The 19,988-nt window shown below is 39.6% G+C and overlaps 1 protein-coding gene across 5 annotated transcripts in view; it reads left to right on the top strand.

The window, feature by feature from the left end:
- Positions 1-19,988, top strand: part of foxp2 (forkhead box P2) — a 352,030-nt gene that overhangs the window by 50,948 nt on the left and 281,094 nt on the right. For all 5 annotated transcript variants that reach the window (XM_078417448.1, XM_078417447.1, XM_078417449.1 and 2 more), the window contains exon 2: positions 8,055-8,232. In XM_078417448.1, the coding sequence (XP_078273574.1) occupies positions 8,065-8,232 (168 nt within the window). In that variant the 5' untranslated portion in view covers positions 8,055-8,064. The remainder of the gene's footprint in view (positions 1-8,054; positions 8,233-19,988) is intronic.

The following is a 19,988-nucleotide window of genomic DNA, read 5'->3' as shown; positions in this document are numbered from 1 at the left end:
ATGCTAACAATATCTACAGTTCACCCCTAATGGCAAATTTTGGTCACATCTTTTTTGTGTGATTTTATTTATTTGCAGCATAGAATAGAGTGAAATTTCATCAATTGGATTATGAATCTTTTAGATAAACATATGGAAGTGTATGGAATAGAGGGATATGTATCATATAGAGGCAGATGAGATCAGTTTAACTTCGACATGTTCAGCACGGACATTGTGAGTCGAAGGGCCTGTTCCTGTGCTGTACTGTTCTATATACTATGTTCTTCGATGGCAACCTTAATTGAATGGCAAGAAAATTGCACCCCTATATTAGGGTTATTTTCTCTGTTTTCAATGCTTGTCTTTCATAACGTTAAAAAAAAATCACTTTTGTACTTCAGTTAACTAGGATTTTTGTTTCGATGCATTTTGTAGTTTTGTGGGTAAGATGGAGGGAAGTGTACCAATTTTCCTTTAAAACTGTAATTACAATAAAATGAATCGAAAGAACACTAGATAGCACTATTTTATTGGTTTTTCTTGTCAGGTATTCAGCCAAAAAAGTGTCATTTGCAATTAATTGCAATTAAGAACATAGAACAGTGCAGCACAGGAAGCATAGGTCAGCCCACTATATTTGTGCCGAACATGATGTCAAGTTAAACTGATCTCACCTGATGTACATGATCCATATTCCTCTGTTCCCTGCACTTCCAAGTGCCTATCCTAATGCCACTTAAACGCCACTATCATACCTGCCTCTACCACCACCCCTGACAATACATTCCAGGTCCCCACCACTTTCTGCATTTAAAAAAACTTGTTCCGCACATCTCCATTAAACTGTCAAACCTCTCCCTGTAGCTGAAACCCTGTAACCCAGCTGCACTCTGGTCAACCTCGTCTGCACCCTCTCCAAAGTCTCCACATCTTTCCTGCAAGAGGGCGACCAGTACTCCAAATGCAGCCGAACCAATGCCCTGCAGAGCTGCATATGAAAAAGGGGCCACAGTCTAAGAATAAAGGGGGGGGCATTTAAAACTGAGGTGAGAAAGAACTTTTTCACCCGGAGAGTTGTGAATTTGAGGAATTCTCTGCCACAGAAGGCTGCAAAGACCAATTCACTGGATGAATTTAAAAGAGAGTTAGATAGACCTCTAGGGGCTAGTGGGATCAAGGGATCAACAGAAAAGCCGGAAATCTCCAGGACCGGACAATGTTTCCCCCTCCACCCTCAAGCTCAATGCCGAACAACTGGCACCGATCTACACAGACATTTTCAACCAGTCCCTGCAAACCTGCACTGTCCCTGCCTGCTTCAAGGTCTCCACTATTGTCCCTGTACCCATAAAAACAAGGATCAATGGTCTTAATGACTACAGGCCTGTCACACTTACCTCTGTATTCATTGAAGACCTTTGAAAGACTTGTGCTGGCCCAGCTGAAAAACATCACAAACCCCCTGCTGGACTCTCTGCAGTTTGCATACAAGGCCAATAGATCAGTGGACGACACAGTCAATCTAGGCCTGCACTTCATCCTCCAGCACCTAGACCACCAGGGGACCTATGCCAGGATTCTGTTTGTGGACTTTAGCTCTGCATTTAACACCATTGTGCCAGAGCTACTACACTCCAAACTCTCCCAGCTGACTGTGCCTGAACGCCTCTGTCAGTGGATCATCAACTTCCTGATAGACAGGAAGCAGCATGTGAGGCTGGGAAAGCACATCTCAGACCCGCAGACCCTCAGCATAGGAGCACCGCAAGGCTGCGTACTCTCCCCTCTCCTTTACTCTCTCTACACCAATGACTGCACCTCCACAGACTCCTCTGTCAAGCTTCTCAAGTTTGCGGATGACACTACCCTGAATGGACTGATCCAGGATGGGGAGGAATCTGCCTACAGACAGGAAGTGACACAGCTGGCGTCCTGGTGCCATCGCAACAACCTGGAGCTCAATGCTCTTAAGACAGTGGAACTAATTGTAGACTTTCGAAGAGATCCCCCTCCCCTCCCCCCACTCACCATCAACAACACCACAGTCACATTTGTGGAGTCATTTAAGTTCCTTGGAACCATCATCTCCAGGGACCTTAAATGGGGGTCCACCATCGACTCCACAGTCAAAAAGGCCCAACAGAGGATGTACTTCCTGTGGCAACTGAAGAAACACAATCTGCCACAGGCAATGATGGTCCAATTCTATACTGCTATCATTGAGTCCGTCCTCACCTTCTCCATCATGGTCTGGTTTGGCTCAGCCACCAAGCACCACATCCGGAGGCTGCAATGGATCGTTCGCACAGCTGAGAAGGTTGTTGGCTGCAACCTTCCCCCCCATTGACGAACTGTACACTGCAAGGGCCAGGAAGCGAGCGGGCAAGATCATCTCTGACCCCTCTCACCCTGGCCACAAACTCTTTGAAGCACTTCCCTCTGGAAGGCGACTCCGGACTGTCAAAGCAGCCACAGCCAGACATAAAAACAGCTTTTTTTCCACGAGTGATAGTTCTACTCAATAACCAAAGTCTGTAGTCTCTTTTTTACTCTGGTTATGCTTTATTCTTAATTGTTAACTGTATGTTTGTGTTGTCATTTGTGAGCGGAGCACCAAGGCACATTCCTTGTATATGCATACTTGGCCAATAAACTTATTCATTCATTCATATGGGGTTCAGAAGGCGCACAGGTTACTGATTGTGGATGATCAGCCATGATCATAATGAATGGCGGTGCTGGCTCGAGGGGCCAAATGGCCTCCGCCTGTTTATATGTTTCTGTTATATTCAGCTATGCGAGTTGTGTCATTTGCACGTTGCAATGCAATCATTGCCACACTTCTTGCAGGGAAAGGTGGCTTTTGCTAGCGGCTGCAGCAACAGAATAGGACAGGACCCTAGCATGCACGCAGACACCACACCTGACACCTGACACCACACCTGACACCTGACACCTGACACCACACCTGACACCTGACACCACATCCAACATGGCACGTGTAGGAGAATCTGCAGATGCTGGTTTACACCGAAGATAGACACAAAGTGCTGGAACGCAAACAAAATCTGTCCTAGTCTTTCCAATTGCATGTAATCGCATGTAATTAGCCAGCATGTCCAAATCTGCCATTCAATAAAAAATGTACACACTGTTCCTGAATATTAGTCTGCGCAGTGTAAGGCAAGCATGATCGGTGAAGTTGGGACAATGGAGCTCAGTCTATGGAGGCAAGTAGTGAACTTGTGCATCGCTGATTTGAATTCTATGATGATGATGGGACTTTTTAATGTTAAGAATGAGTTCCTCTGTGGAACATAAAATCTTCAAAGCTATGAAGATGAAAGTACAGAAATAGGTCCTTCGGGCAGGCCATCAAACACTTATTTACACTAATCCATTTTATTCTCCCCACATTCCTCTCAAACACGCCAGATATGACCATTCACCCACACACCAGGGGGGATTTGCAGGACCACCACATGCATATTTAGAGTGTGGAGAAACAGCATGGAAACAGGCCCTTCGGCCCAGCGTGTACATGTTAACATCACATCCTACACACGAGGCAATTTACAGAAGCCAATTAACCTGCACGTCTTTGGAACATGGGAGGAAACCGGAGCACCCGGAGAAAACCAGGCGGTCACGGGGAAAACGTATGAACTCCTCGCAGACAGTACGCCATAGTCAGGATGACTGGCTCTGTGAGGCAGCAGCTCTACTGCCGCGCCACTGTGCCGCTGCACCACTTGGGAAGAAACCAGAGCACCTAGAGGAATCCTACATCACCATGGGCAAAATGTGCAAACTCCAGCAGACAAACCCAGGTTGCTGAAGCTGTGAGCCACACTCTGCTAAATGCTTCTCTTGCTACTCCTGTTGTTCTTCTCCCTTGATTGCTTGATAACAGACAGTGGCTGTGTTGTCACCAAGCCTGCAGTGTACTGCAAGTCACTGGCAAAGTGGTCTAGACAGTGAGGTTGATGTTACCGACCCCATGGCATTCTTCACTGCTTGTCTTCACTGTGGTTCTGTGACTGGAGTTACAATTGTGTTCTCCACCACTTCTGACTGGAAGAAAGATCCATGACAAATCTGTCGATTGCCACAGGTGAAATATCGAGGGCACAACAGATGGCATCAGGGTAAGAAGGTCAAGTGACCTTTTATAGATTCACAGAATTTACCATTAACAATTTGCTTTGATCTTACACACAGGAAACATGCAGTTCTGAACTCCAGCTTCACATGTGCAGTCAGGAATGCCAGGGCAAGGAAGTATTTTGCTTTTCGAACCTTTGGAAAATCTCCAATTCTGCAAAATCCTTGTGCCTACAATGCCTGCTGAGTTCAGATTAAGACCAAGGATCTGAATTTCTCTCTCGTTGAGCAGAGAGCACATGGCTGTGAGCTATAACCAGTGAAATGTGGCATTAATCAGACACCACTGTCTGAGTGTTTAGATAGTTAGCAAATCCCGGTGTGGTGTGGTCCTGGGCTGAGGATGTCATCGAGTTCACTGTCATGTGCACAAGTATAGTAATGTACAGGTACAGTGAATATCACTTGCAGCTGCATCATTGGCATACAGCCAACACACAATACATAAATTATATATAAATTCCACAAGACAGTGAAAAAAACATCTATGCAAAACAAGCCATTAGTGCAAACCACAATTAGAAAACAAGTTCACAGTAGTGCAAGGTTAGTTTAAGATCCTGGAGATTAGAGGAAAGCAACCGGTTCTGAACCTGGTGCTGAGAGAGTTTGGAGTTGTGCTCTTAATGGTGTGAGGGAGTTGTGCCTTTGATGGACTGGGCTGTCACTGCAGCTTTCATTGATTCCTGTCACCAAGGCTTCGTTTCCCTGTCTATTGTTCCTGGGACAGTCGGAATTAGTAATGTGCCTTCAAATAGTTTCCAGCCTTTGGTTTCTGTGCCCTAACTGCACCCTTGTTGCTCTCATCCTTTGGCACGTTGTCCTCACCATTGGATTTTCCCCTCCTGCCACTGGGACTGCGACTGCACCAGTAAAAGGCTGTGGTGACCTTCGTGCTCACACTACTCTCACTACTGTTGTCTTCAACCTCGTTAACGGGCTCTGCTCTCCATCTGGCCCCTAAAACAAAACCTGCAAGTGGGCGATGATCCCTTTAAATGGTGCAGACACCATGTTGAACTGGTACGTTGTGGCGTGTTAGCAAAAGGAGACAGTTCTTTATGGCAGAAGCCAAGTAAATATGAAGTGCTGAAGTGACTGCTGGAGTGATAATTGTGAGATCAGTCTTCAACAATGCTAATGCCACTGTAAGATGACATATGAAGTACCTGTGATCAGCACAGGTTATTTATATCTGTGGGAATCAATGTTGTGTAGTGCTGCACGTTGTGCATTGTGCATCTGTACATCTGACTGACAATGCACATGCACATTGTTTGTGTCTCGTGCAAGAGGGGTCATTCAGAAGTAAGGATGCCATCTCACGTCTCATCAGTGGCTCTGTGCAATCAATTCAATCACCAGCACACAAAAAAACCATGTGTTCCACAAATACATTTCTCAGTCAGGATGGCCTCATGTATTCTTCACCTAATGATAATGTATTTAACCTTTCTAATGTGCAAAGATATCTTGAGACATTTTTCTTTAAATTATCTGACTGACTGTATCATTTTATGTTTATTGAAGGAGTTCCCTGCTATTTGAGATTGAGGTCTTGTGAGTCCCTCATGTGCTCTAGAATAGCAAAACCATTTATAAGAGTGTGAGGGAGTTAAGAAAATGTATTCTGAACAGCAAAGAACTCAATCAATAGATGTTTATAACATGGGTGTAAATTGTTGCTCTGTTTATTAGGAACTCCTCTCCCGGTCCATTACACAACTTTAAAAGTATCCCAATTACTTCCAAGCCAAGTTTAAATTTTAAAAATACTTATAGATATTGATAGATGTTGTTGATTGCCAAAACACATACCAGTCACTTGGTTGTCATTTCAGATTTGCGAACCATTGATTTAAGTGATATTCTCAAAAGGAAATGTTGCTCCATATTTTTCATTTAGTGGTGGTCGGGCTTTCCTATGCCATCTTAAAATGCCATTAGTATTGTGGAAGATAGCACTGATTTAAAAATGTTCTTTCAAGTGATCATTTTAATCCATTAGTTCTACTTTGATATTTTTCCCAAAAAAGTTGTGTTATATGGCTTGACACAATACAATAATAGACCAGCTTCTTTTTCCCTTTCTAAATGTTTTAAATATTTTGCATATACAACGTGCAATGAATGTGAATAATCACTCATGCTGTGCTTTGAAAATCAGCCTGCTTTATTCGTATGGTGTAAGTGGAATCAACATCATGTGTCACATTTTCCATCCGTGTTATCTTTTTAGTTAATGTTCAATAAGATGCGTAGCTTTGGTTGTTTGTTCATAAACACATCTGGTTCAGCAGTTGTTTACTGTGGCGAAAGGCACTGCCAGCTTCTGTGTAACCACTTACATATTTATTTTCTTTGCATCATGTACAGTTTCATTCACAACTGGCAAGTGGTGCAAAATAAAGCTTGTGTTAAACAGTTCCATTTACAATGCGTAGTTTTTAAAAATGTCTCCATTTATTAATACAACCTCTGTTTTTTATCTGTTGTCGTATGGTAGAATTATTCGAAATAATGCAAGCAAAAATATTTTTATCATTATTAATGGGGGCTTTTAACCAGCATCTGCAGTTCCTTGTTTCTACCTAATGTTATTTGCTTCTGATTTTATTAACCTAATAATCAGAATGGACAATGTGCTTTATGCATTTTGGGTGAGAACTGAGTTTTATCTAGCTTGCAGAAGAGCAAGGCAATCAAGATTAAGTTGTGTATGTGCACAACTGCGCACTTTTATTTTCAAAATTGAGGGGAAAACTGATCATTTCGTTTCTTCACAGCACTATTCATTCAATTCAAAGGCCTTTTGGGGGCAAAATGTGACCTCAAGTGTAACTGGAATGTAGGTGCTGGATCTTCTGGTTATGGTTTTGAAACCATTGTGGCTATTTATTGATTATAAGAATTTCAACAGATCTTAGTTGAATATCTCTTTGCTGTACTTAAAGTATAGTACAGTTATGCAGTGGGAATGATAAAACATTTATTACAGGAGAGAAGGTAATATGCATAATTTATACTGTTTTAGCACAATCATTAGTGATATTCTTGATAGATTTTATTTCCAGCTTTCATATCTAATACATGCCTGGAAAATTAATTTTATATCTTTCATTTATTTGCCTATGTTAAAATTGAGTTTTAAGTCATCTTCAAGTGAACAGTTTGATTGCTGCTCCAGCATGGGCTTAATTACTTCCGAAGAAGGACAGTATTAAATGTTTTAAATGTCACAAAAATAAATGAATACCAGCCAGTAGATTTAAAACCAGCCAATACCTGTGATGTTTTCTCCAAGGGCTTTTTTATTTAAATGCCTTTGAGGCAAAATTTTATTTAGTCACCCAAAAAGGAATTCCATCTCTCTATTTATCACAGGCTGATGCGATATGATTTGTAAGTCTCTTACAACATTTTAATTTGGTATGATTAGCTGTGCATCATTAAACAACAGTCTTTCAAAAAGAATGCTGTAAAATACTGACAGAACCAAGATACCGAATACTTTGAATAAGCTATAGTCAAAGCTAGATACTGTTGTATGAAACAGAGAGAAGGAACTCGTGCTTTCAATTTGAGATGATTTCAGTTAGAAAGTCTAAAAACCTGACAATTAATGTGTTTCTATTTTTATCGTGTAATGCCCCTCGATTTAAAGTATTTTGCTGAAGAGAAAAGTATAAGTTACGTTGACTGAAAATGTAATAACGATTAGATTATAAATACTTTCGAAAAGAACCAGCCAGGCAATTATTTAAGGCATTTATTTGTTGGAAGGCTGCACCATGCTTTCCCCTTCTGTTCTGGGACTGCCTCTGTAATTGGCAGAATGGGACCATCTTGATAATGGAAGTGTAAAGGTGTAATGGGAGCGTTAATTGATGCTTCTTAATCACTTTTAGGTATTAAGTCATGATGCAAGAATCCACGACAGAGACAATAAGCAACAGTTCAATGAATCAAAATGGAATGAGCACTCTAAGCAGCCAATTAGATGCTGGCAGCAGAGATGGAAGATCAAGTGGTGACACCAGTGCAGACGTAAGCACAGTCGAACTGCTGCATCTGCAACAACAGCAGGTAAGTTTTGTTTTCCCTAAGACATTATTATATATTTCATCACTTTTTTTCTTATTAACGATCAGATAAGCTTTTCTCCCCATAGGATTATAAGATGTATTTTGAGTGCTTTCAGTGATTTTAATCTTTAGTGCTGAAAACAATTTTCTCATTCATTATACTCCAGTGTTCAGGAATTCCTATCCCTGAGTGTGGTAGGATGGCATTTCATTATGATAATGCATTTTTATTGATAGGTATCTACCTACTTAAATTGAAATAAAGTAATTCTAATTGGCTTTGTTATTTATTAGTCTTCAATTTTTTCTTGGGCACTTCTGTTGTAATATGTTATTTTCCACCAGAGGGCCACATTATTTGATGTCTTACCTACTAGCAACATAAACTGAATGTATTTTTTCTGAAGTAAAGAAGAATCACTGATGTAATGCCTTGCACAATTATCTTAAAGTAAAAAAACAATGTCAATTTTAATGATGGGCTGCTTTCAGAGAAGGGTGGCTATGGGAGTAAGTGCAGGGGAGGGGATATTTTGAAATCTATCCACTAAATTGAACTAAAGGCCAGAGAAGTTTTAAGTCTCAGCTGTCATTGAAATGCTGACATTCACATCTCTGGACAGGAAACACCCAGAAAGTGCCAGTAAGAAGTGCAGATTGCCCTTACCAAGTGCAAGAATTGCTAAGAGTGACTAAGATAGAGCTTTAGGCGAGTTTGCAGGGGGAATAGAGAGAAATTTGGGGGTGTAAGTGCTTGACTCATGGGGCCTGAAGGAATAATTCTGCACTTTTGGTTCCACAAAGAAAATGCATAGGTCTTCTGATCTCTTTTATATTGATCGGAAAGATTGCAATCTCCTTGCTCAAGCCCCTAATTAAAATACAGTCAAGGCCCTGTTTACACACTAAATACAAAGGGTTATAAATTCATCTGGTTGTCTACCCAAACCTCCCCAGCTCACGATGGATTCTTTATTCAGCTGCAGAACTATGCAGACTGAAATTGAAAATTGTAGAAAGCAGTACCAAGCAAATAATCAAACTACTGGTTTTGAACTGCCCAATCTCCATCCAAGTGAGTAAAGTTAAAATTGGACTCGACATGTTCTATGAGAGTTAAAGTAGTTATTTGTTTAACTCGTATCGATAAAGTTAATAAAGTTATCATTCAAAAGAAGAGAATTACAGGGATGTGAAATATTTAAGTTTTAAGCAATGCACATTGCTGTGGCACTGCATATTTGTTTTTCTAATTAAATTATTCCATCCTAAAAGAAAATACAAACAAAATTGTAAGTTATGTAGCATAAAGCATGTTAGATAAAATAATTTTGTTTGTAATATTCTGGATTCCAGATACTTTTACTGTTAATTCAAATTATATGGTGCTTGATTATTATATAGAATGGCGAACACTTTTCACCTTTCCATCAAAAAGATAAACTTGTGGAAGTTTTGTTTATTTGGAATTTGTAATTAAGCAGAAGGTGGCTTCATTGGGTGCTTTGGAAATGTAATGAAGAATTGGGAAGTGGATATCTCCATGAGTCACATCATTATAGAGTGATTTTGATTGGATAGATATTGACATATGTCAAGCCTGCCCAATCTACTACCACTTATTCATAATGATTATATAGTGATCTTTTCAAACAGGTAATGTGTGTTGGTAAATTGTTCAGGTCTTAATTCACTATAATTTAAAATGTATTTTAAAATGTATTTGTAAATGACATATATAATAAATTAGATCGTGTAGATAGAGTGGAACATTTTGGAAATTTTAGCTATTAGTTTTTTTAGACTTTCTCTGGTGATAATCAATTATTGTTATAAAGATCTCAATTCAATCTGCAAACTAATAGGAACACTTCATCCTAGGGTATTTATATCTTGACTGATGGAAATGAAATGGTTGTTTAAATTGTTTCCGCTACATTCCAAGAAAGTGAAATAAAAGGAAAATTATCTGTCTATAAATTTATTTCATGATAAGGTATCACTGATATTGATTACATGAAATCCTGTGTTGTACAGACTATATTTTTGACATGATAATTTATTTCAAAATTCAATTCAAAAAAACATTCTGATTTGGATCAAAAGGTGCATGGGTTTAAAAGAATTTGCTTACAGGAGACATAATAAAATGAATGCAATCTTAAATGTACTGAGTGGCAAACTATGTTTCAATTTTGCTATGATGCTCTTCTGTATAAGAGCATCACGTGCACAGAACATAAGATGACGAAATATACTAAAGGCTAACTAATTGATTTTCCGGTAGTTAATCTGCAAAAAAAAATCTTTCTACTGAATCTAGGAAGGCCAGTTGATTTGACCAAATGAGCAGAATTCCACCACAGTACAAAAGGTAGAAAAGGACTAAAACATTATGTCTACCTTCTGAATAGAAAGGTGAAGTGCTCCAAAGACGTACAGGTATGTAGGTTAATTGGCTGGGTAAATGTAAAAATTGTCCCTAGTGGGTGTAGGATAGTGTTAATGTACGGGGATCACTGGGCGGCACGGACTTGGAGGGCCGAAAAGGCCTGTTTCCGGCTGTATATATATGATATGATGATATGATATGATATGATAACTAGATAGATTACAATTTGAGAAACTAACTGGTTTCACAGAAAAAAATAACTGTCCAGTGTACAAATATTATTAAAATCGCACTGTCAAATTAAAACTATTTTGTCGATTATAATCATTGCAGAAAAATAAAAAAGTTTAGTTTAAGTAAAAAATCATACATGTTTGGTTACAACCACAGAATAGTGAAAGAGAAGAGCTTTTATTCGAAGGAAAGATTTATACTTTTGTGTCACTTGAAAATAAAGTATCTGAAAGAAAACTACCCGTAAGTAATGAGAATATCTCTGTTTGAAGGAAAACAATGAAACCTTCACTTGTTTCATCTTTTAAGTGTTTCAAATTGCCACTTTGTCAGCACATTTATGTAGCCTTGCTGGAGGATGGTAAGATGCGCAGATGTAACATGAAACACAGTCTGTTTTGATGAGCTTGCACATGCATGTTACCTGAATTAATTGTTGTAAAATATTTACAGAACAGTCTAGCATCACTTTGAAACAAAGTATTTGTGTTAACTTATGAACACTGATTACGACCTTGAGAAAATAATATAAAGGATCCTCATTATCAGTTTAGACAGCTGGGTTAAAAGGAGTGAAAGAAAAAGTGTCTTCTTTCTAATGCCCTTCACATGGCATATATACCTGACGTGTTAAAAATCCTGACCTGTCTGCTGTGCTTAGCTATGTGTTACGTTCCCACTCCCTGCAAGATTCAACCAATGCTTTCAAACTTTAATCTGGTTATGAGTCTCCCTAATATCAGACTCTTAACAGGCCCTGCTCTGATTCCCTTACACAGATGCTCCTCGACCTACGATAGGGTTACGTTACAATAAACCCATCGTAAATCGAAAATATTATAAGCCGAAAATGCATTTAATACACCTAACGTACCAAAAATCATAGCCACCTAACCTACCGAACATCATAGCCACCTAACCTACCGAACATCATAGCCACCTAACCGACCAAACATAATAGCCACCTAACATAGAAACATAGAAACATAGAAAATAGGTGCAGGAGTAGGCCATTCGGCCCTTCGAGCCTGCACCGGCATTCAATATGATCATGGCTGATCATCCAACTCAGTATCCCGTACCTGCCTTCTCTCCATACCCCCTGATCACTTTAGCCACATTTAACTCCCTCTTAAATATAGCCAATGAACTGGCCTCAACTACCTTCTGTGGCAGAGAATTCCATAGATTCACCACTCTCTGTGTGAAAAAAATCTTTCTCATCTCAGTCCTAAAAGACTTCCACCTTATCCTTAAACTGTGACCCCTTGTTCTGGACTTCCCCAACATCGGGAACAATCTTCCTGCATCTAGCCTGTCCAACCCCGTAAGAATTTTGTAAGTTTCTATAAGATCCCCCCTCAATCTTCTAAATTCCAGTGAGTACAAGCCGAGTCTATCCAGGCTATGAATGCCAACATACCATTCGCTTTCTTCACTGCCTGCTGCACCTGCATGCCTACTTTCAATGACTGGTGTACCACGACACCCAGGTCTCGTTGCATCTCCCCTTCTCCTAATTGGCCACCATTCAGGTAATAGTCTGCTTTCCTGTTCTTGCCACCAAAGTGGATAACCTCACATTTATCCACATTATACTGCATCTGCCATGCATTTGCCCACTCACCTAACCTATCCAAGTCATGTTGCAGCCTCCTAGCATCCTCCTCACAGCTAACACTGCCCCCCCAGCTTCATGTCATCCGCAAACTTGGAGATGTTGCATTCAATTCCCTCGTCCAAATCATTAATATATATTGTAAATAGCTGGGGTCCCAGCACTAAGCCTTGCGGTACCCCACTAGTCACTGCCTGCCATTCTGAAAAGGACCCGTTTATTCCTATTCTTTGCTTCCTGTCTACCAGCCAGTTCTCTATCCACATCAATACTGAACCCACAATACCATGTGCTTTAAGTTTGCATAATAATCTCTTATGTGGGACCTTGTCGAAAGCCTTCTGGAAGTCCAGATATAACAAATCCACTGGTTCTCCCTTATCCACTCTACTAGTTACATCCTCGAAAAATTCTATAAGATTCATCAGACATGATTTACCTTTCATAAATCCATGCTGACTTTGTCCAATGATTTCACCAATTTCCAAATGTGCTGCTATCCCATCTTTAATAACTGACTCTAGCACTTTCCCCACTACCGATGTTAGACTAACTGGTCTGCAATTCCCCGTTTTCTCTCTCCCTCCCTTTTTGAAAAGTGGGGTTACATTAGCTACCCTCCAATCCTCAGGAACTACTCCAGCATCTAAAGAGTTTTGAAAAATTATCACTAATGCATCCACTATTTCTGGGGCTACCTCCTTAAGCACTCTGGGATGCAGCCTATCTGGCCCTGGGGATTTATCGGCCTTTAATCCATTCAATTTACCTAACACCACTTCCCAACTAACCTGGATTTCACTCAGTTCCTCCATCTCATTTGACCCCCGGTCCCCGCTATTTCCGGCAGATTATTTATGTCTTCCTTAGTGAAGACAGAACCAAAGTAGTTATTCAATTGATCTGCCATGTCCTTGTTCCCCATGATCAATTCACCTGTTTCTGACTGCAAGGGACCTACATTTGTTTTAACTAATCTTTTTCTCTTCACATATCTATAAAAGCTTTTGCAGTCAGTTTTTATGTTCCCTGCCAGTTTTCTTTCATAATCTATTTTCCCTTTCCTAATTAAGCCCTTTGTCCTCCTCTGCTGGACTCTGAATTTCTCCCAGTCCTCTGGTAGGCTGCTTTTTCTTGCTAATTTGTACGCTTCATCTTTTGTTTTGATACTATCCCTAATCTCCCTTGTTAGCCACGGATGCACTACTAACGTACTGAACCTACCCAACATCATAGCCACCTAACCTACTGAATATCATAGCCACCTAACGTACTGAACATCATAGCCTAACTTAAATGTGCTCAGAACACTTACATCTCAGATACACTGTAGAGTATCGGTTGTTTACACTTGTGATCGCGTGGCTGACTGACTTTCTACTGAATGTGTATCTTTGCACTATCGTAAAGTCGAAATATCGTAAGTCGAGGAGCATCTGTATAGTCAAACAAATTGGGAAACCAGGGAATAACGTCCATTTTCAACTAATTTTCCATAGTTGTTTAAATATATTTTGCCCAAAGTACATTATGTGTTAATTAACATTTTCTTTCCTGTTGGTGAAAATAAACTTGCTTTTTTTGTGAAAGATCTTCTGTCAGTGAAATACAAAAACAAAGATGTGCAGAAATGTCAGGCATAACTATCTGAAGTTAAATCTTCCTTTGTAGTTTCTAGATTCCTATTGAAAGAAAGACCTTCTGTCCTCTACACCAGCCACAGGTGACCAAAAGAAAACAAAATACAGCAAAAGCTCACAGCCAATTAGGAAGAAAAATATCTGAAGAATTCCTATTTAATCCATCTGGGTGATTGATACTATCTGAAGAGGCCACATTGACAACGGCATACCTCTTGTATAATATAATCACGACGTTAATTAGAAAGGGGTGCCTTACTCTTGAAGGTATGCAGCCCAAGATGTAAGCTCTATTTACATTAGGCCTGGAAAAATACTTCACCCAGTCCTGCAGAATAATTTAATACTTGCCTGCTGAGCTCCTACTTGTATGATTCAGTAGCTGATACTAGGTGGAACATGTGCAGTACGTACTGTTATGTTTGACTATCAATTTGTTTTTTGAGTACCTAGCCCTCTCTCAAGTGGAGACCTCAGCATTTTAGTGGTAAACCTCGGAAAAGATGGAATGGCCACGTTGTGAGCAGAAGTGGATCAGAGTCATATTTCACCATTTTTTAGTCCATTCACCCAATCTTAATTGGGTAAGAAGCTTCAAGTTATCAAGCAATAACCAAAGAAGCTTCAAAGTAAAATTTGAGCACTGGGTCTTTATGGAGCCACTTTGTTACCATAGTTGATTTTGTAGCCACAATATATTTTGCATTGTATCAGCTGAGCTGATGAAATGGATACCTGATACCTGACTTAATTTGAGGAGCCGAGTTGAAGATTATTATAAGAACATCTAAATTTGGAAAAGGAATTTACCACAAAACCTGTTGAGCCTGCTTGGCCTTTCAATAAGGTCATGGTCGATCTGGTCTTTGCCTCAACTCCACTCTCCTGCCTGTTCCCCACAACCCTACAGACCAAATATCTGCTTCGGTTTTGACTGTGACTTGTTATTCATATTAATGATAATTGTTTATCTTTGCACACCATCTGCATCAAATTCAAATTGGAAATTATCATTGGTTACTTTCTATTTTGCATCTTTTTTAATTTCCTGACGGACGTCATCAAAAGTGAAATTGTTCCCTTTATGACTTTAAATGAAGCCAAGTAGCATTTAAATCACTGGAGGTAATGTGAACGAAGTAAGACAGTGAGTTGATAAACGACGTGCATCTTTAGTGCTGTCAAGATCTAAGTAATAACTCTATCAAGGAAGATCGACCATAATGTGGCCCATCTATCTACTCCAGAAGATAGTGGGCTCTCTCTAGTTATAGAAATTCACCGCTTCATATTGCAATTACACTGGATCTACATGAGATAAAAAGAAGCATAGAAACTGGCAGGACAAAGTAACAGTGTAGTTTTAATCATGACTTACAGCGTACTTGTAGTCAACATCAGCAGTCCAGTGACCCCACGTAAATCAGTTGGTAGAATCTTATAGGCCAGTTTGTCAAACTGCAAATAAGTCCTTTTCTCTTGAAATCAATAGACTCAGAGGATGGAGATGATAAATGTGGGCTATTCCATGTCATTCAATACTCTCCAGTGCTCGATTCTCTAGACATGTTAATTGTTTCCCACAGCTAATTTGCATGTTATTGTTTTGGGATAAATGACAGTGTTCTTGACATAGGCCTCACCAGGTTAATGACTGAACAGTCTTCATATTGTTCAGTTGAAATATTACACAGCCATCATCTTCCATCAACTTTTTCCCCACAACCCTAAGAAGGTAATGCTTATTCATAGAACATAGAACAGTACAGCATAGGAACAGGCCCTTCGGCCCACACTGTCTGTGCCGAACATGATGCCGAAATAAACTGACCTCCTTTCCCTGCATATCCATAACCCTATCCGAAATCTTCTTAAACACCGCTATCAAACCTGCCTCCTTCACCACCCCTGGCAGCACCTTGCAGGCACCCATCACCCTCTGTGCGTAAAAAAAACGTCCTGCAAATCTCCTTTAAACTTTGCCTCGCTCATCTTAAAGCCCTGCTCTCTGGTCTATGATATTACCACCCTGGGAGAAATGGTGTTTTTAGTAAATGTGCGGCACGGTAGCGCAGCGGTAGAGTTGCTGCTTTACAGCGAATGCAGCGCCGGAGACTCAGGTTCGATCCTGACTACGGGTGCTGCACTGTAAGGAGTTTGTACGTTCTCCCCGTGACCTGCGTGGGTTTTCTCCGAGATCTTCGGTTTCCTCCCACACTCCAAAGATGTACAGGTATGTAGGTTAATTGGCTGGGTAAATGTAAAAATTGTCCCTAGTGGGTGTAGGATAGTGTTAATGTACGGGGATCACTGGGCGGCACGGACTTGGAGGGCCGAAAAGGCCTGTTTCCGGCTGTAGATATATGATATGATATGATATGATTAAGTCAAGACTAAAAAGGAAAGAATGAATTTGAGCAGCAGTAAGACATACATAAGTTTTTCTCATCAAATAGCTGATATGGGAAACAGTCTGGATCTTGAGAGTTCAAATACTCTCTGCCTGCCTTCTTTGTCAGCCCAACTCACTTGCACAGATGTGGATGACAACTAGTTTAACCATTCACCATCAGCTCCAACTGCACCACAACTACAAACAACCTCTGCTCTCAGCATCCCCAACAACCAGCCTAGAGTGCAGAGGTGCTTCCCCATCTCAACTGCAATACATTTTCTTCAAACTCTTTCATTTAAATCAGCTTCCCATCTAGTAGCAAATTTTGGGAGTTTGTGGAATTTGTTATTAATGTTGGGTTTGGCCCAAATGGATTAGTGGCACTGTGGTAAGACATCATTAAATGCCCCTTACCTATTTGGTGAGTACAGATTATCTACATTCACCACTGCTCAAAGCCATCCTGAGCCAAAGTAGGTGGGTGCCATAAAATGTCCATTCAATAGAGTTAGCATGGGAAGCCTGGGTCTGGTATAATCTGGCATAGGCTTTGCAGACACATTCCCCAATATATGTAGCGATGGATCTCTGGATACTGAGACAGGTCCAACATGTTGTGAATTCTGTTAACAGGTTTCTCAGATGACATTCCCAGCAAATTCTGGGCTCTGTTCTGTTGAGTTCAATTTAATTTATTGTCACAAGTACCGAGGTACAGTGAAAAGCTGTCAGCAGAAAGACAATACATGACGACAAACGAGCCTGATACAATCAGGTGCAATTGCTGCTTCCATTCTTTCCCCAATCCAACCAAATCAAAATGAACCATTCATCCCAGTCCTACACCATGTTAAAAATAAAGAATAATTTCATGAGATACCATATTCCATCAGAACAGTATTGTGTTATAGATAAGGGAATGATAGCACAAACTATTATGCATTGCATTGTGTAGTGTGCTGAATTTTAACCTTAATATTTCACGTAGATTTCCAAAGGAAAAATAAACATTAATTAAAATCTCTGATGTATGTGTGGATATGAAGTTTATTTTCTACTTTCAGAGAGGAGTATATTTAGCAGCCATCAGGGAGAGGCCTGTGTAATGTTGCAGGTGCTTGGCACGTGCCGATATGCATGAGACAATTATTTAGACTTTACCTGGTCCCTGTTGGAAATCGCACACCTATACCTGAGGGAGCTGAAGTCATACCTAAATTGGCTGATGGCAACTGACATCTAAGAAGCAGCTTGGAGAATATAATGGTGCAAAAGCCTGCTCACACTAAGTCATTCCCTCCACACCAGTAGTTGTCATCTAATCATGTGATTGGTCATGGCTGAGTTAAGTGAGTTCTAAGTATATTGTTAGTCCAGAGTATTGGTTAGTTATATTCGGATTCTAGAAGAAAGTTAAAAGAGCTTAATTTGGAGGATAAAGTTAAGGTTTTGGAGATTGAATACTTGGATAAAATCTACAGGGAGGTACTGCAGATGCTGGTTTTAACTGAAGATAGACACAGAAAGCTGGAGTAACTCAACGGGTCACACAGCATCTCTGGAGAAAAGGTATAGATGATTTTTCGGGGTCTGAAGAAGGGTCTCGATCCAAGATATCACCCATTCCTTCTCTCCAGTGATACTGTCTGACCCGCTGAGTTATTCCAGCTTTCTGTGTCTATTTTCTGGTTAAAATCTATGTTTGAGTAGATTGATATGTGGTTGTTAGTGCCTAATGAGTCAAACAAACTATTCTCTCCTATAATTATTTTGGATCAATCACAAATAACCTAATTTTGGGCCTGATTATTGACTACTAATATTTTCTTATAATTCCAAATGTTGCTCAGATTGAAATTGAATGGAAGTGCAGCACTCCAAATCATCCATCCACCCATCCACGACTTTTCGTAGCCAAAGCATTCATGTAAAATGTTATTATTTTTGGTGTGAATTACTTTGACAAGACTATTTCAGTTAACTGAATGTGTTTGCAAGAAACTAGTTTGTGACTACATGGGAACTGAATGTGTTGGTAATTCATATTGTCAATCTTGGTGATGTTTGTTTCTCTACGGTCTGTCACATCTCACTGAAGTTTAGTCTTAGATACGTGAAGGTGATAAATTGTTTTTAAAAGACCATTAAAAGCTAAGTATATTTGGCAGTAGGTTTGATTTTTGTTGCAGAACTGGTTCAGTGAAAGTAAATAAAAAACAAATATGTCCATTGGTGACATACAGTATGTTTCATGGCATTAATATTTTCTTGCCTATAGTATATTACTCATCAGATCATAAGCCAAAAAGAAATAATTACATTGTACAAAATGAATTTAAAAGAGAGTTAGATAGAGCTCTAGGGGCTAGTGGAATCGAGGGATATGGAGAGAAGGCAGGCACAGGTTACTGATTGTGGATGATCAGCCATGATCACAATGAATGGCAGTGCTGGCTCAAAGGGCCAAATGGCCTCCTCCTGCACCTATTTTCTATATTTCTATGAATTTCAAAATTTAGGATAATGCTCCAGAAATGAAAAAATATTTAGGTTTAAGTACTGTTCAGGGACTTATATTTGAGAAAGTGATTGAAGAAAGTAAAAATATAACAAATATTATATTAAACATGCTTGATTACAAACGCAACCCTAATTTTCATCATTATTATCTTGCACCTCATCCACTCCTTTCTCCTCAAATCTCCAATTATTCTGATTCTGTTGGCGTCAAAAATATATAATTATCAATCTTGAATATTTCCCGTGATGGAGCATCTGCTTCAGAAAATACCACGGATTACAAAATGGCCAACAGCTTTTCCATGTTCCCTGGTTTTTGAGTTTCCGGCTCAATAAAAGAGCCTTGTTGGTGTAAAACTTGTCAATCCCACTCATAATTCAGTATATCTCAATGAGATTATAATCTTCAGTGAATATCAACACTCGTTCAGATCTATTTAAGAAGAGGGGTGATAATCATATAGGGAAAAATTAGAGAAGATGCTGATAATTGAGAAGCCTTTGCAAAGGAAGGCAAAAGCTGGTGCAAGCTGGCTGTATTGAATGGTCACCCTGTATCTGTTGTATACCCATATATGGAAAAACTAAACTTGGAATTTTTGTTGTCATTGCTTAAGCTGCTCCAGTATATTTTTGTTTTACTGAAATGTTCATTTGCAATTACTTCAAGCAGAATAAATTTCTGTCAAAACATTTTATTTCCAAGAAAACTACCAACACTTCTTATGTAAAAATTGTTTCATTTAGGACAGCAACAGCATATTTCTGTCCAAAAAAAACCACTTTCCATACTTGTCAAGAATATATACTTGTTAAAAGTTGAATGTGAACAAATGTATATTTTAATTTTTTTTTGTTGCATTTTATGTTTTAGAATGAAGGCATGAGAGGGGTTTATTACTCATGAGGTGGGGTGATGTAGGGCACATGGGCCCTATATTTATCCCTCTTCAAAGTC

This window comes from Rhinoraja longicauda, chromosome 20 (assembly GCF_053455715.1).
Source record: "Rhinoraja longicauda isolate Sanriku21f chromosome 20, sRhiLon1.1, whole genome shotgun sequence".
Taxonomy (NCBI): domain Eukaryota; kingdom Metazoa; phylum Chordata; class Chondrichthyes; order Rajiformes; family Arhynchobatidae; genus Rhinoraja; species Rhinoraja longicauda.
The sequence above is the reverse complement of the archived record's forward strand: the minus strand, read 5'-3'. Positions and strand labels throughout refer to the sequence as shown.